Source organism: Solanum tuberosum, unplaced genomic scaffold (assembly GCF_000226075.1).
Source record: "Solanum tuberosum cultivar DM 1-3 516 R44 unplaced genomic scaffold, SolTub_3.0 scf00018, whole genome shotgun sequence".
Lineage (NCBI taxonomy): Eukaryota > Viridiplantae > Streptophyta > Magnoliopsida > Solanales > Solanaceae > Solanum > Solanum tuberosum.
The window spans coordinates 1,847,452-1,850,665 of NW_006238944.1; the positions used below are offsets into that span (position 1 = coordinate 1,847,452).

Below are 3,214 nucleotides of genomic sequence, written 5' to 3' on the forward strand. Positions count from 1 at the left end.
TTGACAATTAATCAATACAAAGTACCAATTATTAGCAATAATTCTCCAAATCATGTCAAGCATCATAGAATTAAAACCCATTTTTTCCATTACTTTAATCAAAAATCTCCAATCAACCTTGTCATACGCCTTTGCCATGTCAAGCTTGATAATCACATTATCTGGTTTGCCCCTCAACCTAATATCAGTAACAAATTCTTGAGCCATCAATACATTTTCATTAATATTTCTTCCTTTGACAAATTCAGATTGATTCTGGGATATCAATCTAGGAAACAACACCTCCATTCTATCATGCACCAATCTAGATATGATTTTATTAAGGAAATTACTCAAGCTAATAGGTCTAAGATCAGAAAAGGATTGAGGAAAATCCTTTTTAGGTAATAGCACCAAGTTAGTATGAGTAATAGACTTAGGTAAAGTAGCTCCTTTGAAGAAAGCCTGAAACTACTTTTATCACATCTAAACCAACAGTGTCCCAACAGTTTTGATAAAAACAACCAGAAAAATCATCTGGTCCACAAGAGCTTTCTGCATTTAACTCAAATACTAACCTCTTGATCTCAGCCTCATCAGGTAACTTGGTCAATATATCATTTTCCTTTTGTGAGATTATAGGATTAATATGCATTAGTAGAGATAGGTCAGAATGATTAACCCCTGCAGTAAATTATTTGGTAAAAAATTAACCCCTTCTTCTGCAATCGCATTTTTTGATTCATCCCATGAGCTATCAGATTTAATTATTCTCCTCATGTAAGCCTCTTTCTTCTTCCTCTCACTAAACTGTGAAAAAAATTTAGTGTTCCTGTCCCCTTCCTCAAACCACTGCACACTAGCTTTTTGTCTCCAGAACACTTCTTCAAAGTGTAAATAAACCTTCAGCTCTGCATAAGCCTTCTGAAGAATACTTCTATTAGCGGGTGATGGATCGTCAAGAAATAGTTGCTTCTTCAATTTCACAATCTCTTCTCTAATTGCTAATTGTTAAAAAATATCCCCAAATTTTTCTTTACTCCACTTGGCTAAAGCCTTCTTGGTCCTCTTCTGTTTCTGCTTAAGCTGTACAAAAATATCATCTGAACTCTCAGCCACCCAGTTCTGCTCCACCACTTCTTTAAAATCCTCTCTTTCAGTCCAAAACTTGAGAAACCTAAAAGGTTTGACAATAGTACCTTTACTGGCTCCACAAGTAAGCAGGAGTGGGGCATGATCAGACCCAGTCCTAGCCAAATGTTGTACCCATGAATTGCCATATGAATCCAGAAATAATTATTCACCACTACCCTATCCAATCTCTTAAAAATGCATTCCCCATCTACCCTACCATTCCACCAGGTGAAAGGGTTTCCTGAGAAAGTAATATCAGCCAAACCACTTGCATTTAAACATTCAGCAAAATCTTCATACTCCTGGGGATATACTGGTAAACCACCAATCTTTTCTTCTTCACGCAATATCACATTAAAATCACCCCCGATCATCCAGGGGACAACATATTCTTGGCTTATTGTGAATATCTCATCCCAGAGAGAAAGTCTCTCAATAGCAGAACATTTTGCATATACAACAGATACCAAAAGTTGCTCCCCATTTTCCAGAGTGAGTTGTAAAGTTAACTGTTGCTCCGAGTCAGCTATAACTCCTACATGAACGTGTTGCTTCACAAACACCCAAATTTGACCATTCACATTGTAGTTGACGTAGTGCATCCCCAATCTTCTTTTGTATCTCTGAATATGCCTAGAATTTTGAAATGGCTCCATTAATGCCCTCAACAAAAACTTATGATGTTTGTGGAGCATTTGAACTCTGTGAAATGCTTGTAGAGTATTAACAGACCTAATATTCCAAAATAAAGCTTTGTACTTCATTTAGAAACTATTTTGGCAACCTTCCTAGCTTGAACCCTTGTAGGCAAAATACAATTACTGTCTCCTTTAACTTTACCTTTTCTTCCTTTTGTGCATAACTTATGTGATAAGCCTGCCCCTTTGCATACTTGAACCAAGTTAGAGTCATTTTCCCCCTCTTCAATATCTTTTAGGTATTCACCGTCTCCTACTTCATGCTCTTGATTTTCCTTATTTTGGTCTTTGGTTTGTAGTTGCTCCACCTTATGAGACACCAAAGCATGCAGAGCTTCCATTGGTGTTGATTTGCTAGTATTGAAATTTGTAATACTTGCATTTGTGCACTCTTGCACCTCTTAGTTCTGCTGGAATTGGATCTGCACCTCACCTTCCGCCACCATCTGCAAAGGTTCCTAGTATGTTGCCATTTTCATGTCTTATACAGATACAATTGCTTTCATTTCACCCTCCAGCATATTACTTGTATCTTCAGTTTGTTCTTCCCCTAATTGCTCACTATTTCGATCACTTGCAGGTGCATCATCACAGGCAGTCCCTACTCCAGTAACAGCCTTCACAACTGCATCATATACTACTACTGCTCCTCTATCTATTTGTTGTACCACATTCTGCACTAGTGTTCCACACTCCTCTACCATTTGCCCTGAATACTCTTTCACTTTTATGTCCATGCTATTATTATTGTTATTGGTTTGTTTCTCTTGTTGTGCAAATACCTCTGTGACCCATTCCTTGCTTGATGCATGCTGATGAAAGTTGTCATCTATAAGCGTATGATTGGTTTTTTCTATTCCTTTTACCCTGCCATTAGTCGATAGATTGTCACTTTGTTGTTCACTATTTGCATCTTCATCGTTAAGAGCTGCAAAAGAGTTGCCAATTCTCATCGCTGTATCATCTTTTTGGTGTTCACTTTGCTTTTTCCTTGAGATAAATTTGTTTGTAGGGTGCCATTTTTTGAGTTGTTTTCCTACACGAATCACAGGTGTTCCAGTTGCCTCCAGTGAGTCGATAGTGTCCTGCCTCTCCTCCTCTTCATCTACTGCTACTTTGAGTTCAGGATGTAATACTCTACATTCCATCTCTGCATGACCTTGTAACTTGCATGTTTGACAATACTTTGGCAGCAAGTCATATTGTATCTTAACCTTCTCAACTCTTGATGTATCTGTATCCTCATTTCTCACCTCTAGTTCTATGACTTTAGGGAGATCTGCTAATAAATCCACTTGTACCTTCACCCTTGCACAACTAGGTCGAGTTTTATTTATTGTAGCTACATCAAGGAGTAATGGTTTCCCTACTACTGAGGCGAGAGAAAAAATGGATTCCTTTAC

At 37.8% G+C, this 3,214-nt stretch overlaps 1 protein-coding gene across 1 annotated transcript; it reads right to left on the minus strand.

Annotated features, from left to right (window-relative positions):
- Nucleotides 1-415: 415 nt before the first annotated feature.
- LOC107058292 (uncharacterized) lies at nucleotides 416-1,769 on the minus strand. The gene is made up of 4 exons (XM_015303822.1): nucleotides 1,246-1,769; nucleotides 1,020-1,156; nucleotides 694-983; nucleotides 416-604 (listed from the first exon to the last, which is right to left on the minus strand). Exons 1-4 carry the CDS (start codon nucleotides 1,767-1,769, stop codon nucleotides 416-418), a joined length of 1,140 nt encoding a protein of 379 aa, XP_015159308.1.
- Nucleotides 1,770-3,214: the final 1,445 nt, after the last annotated feature.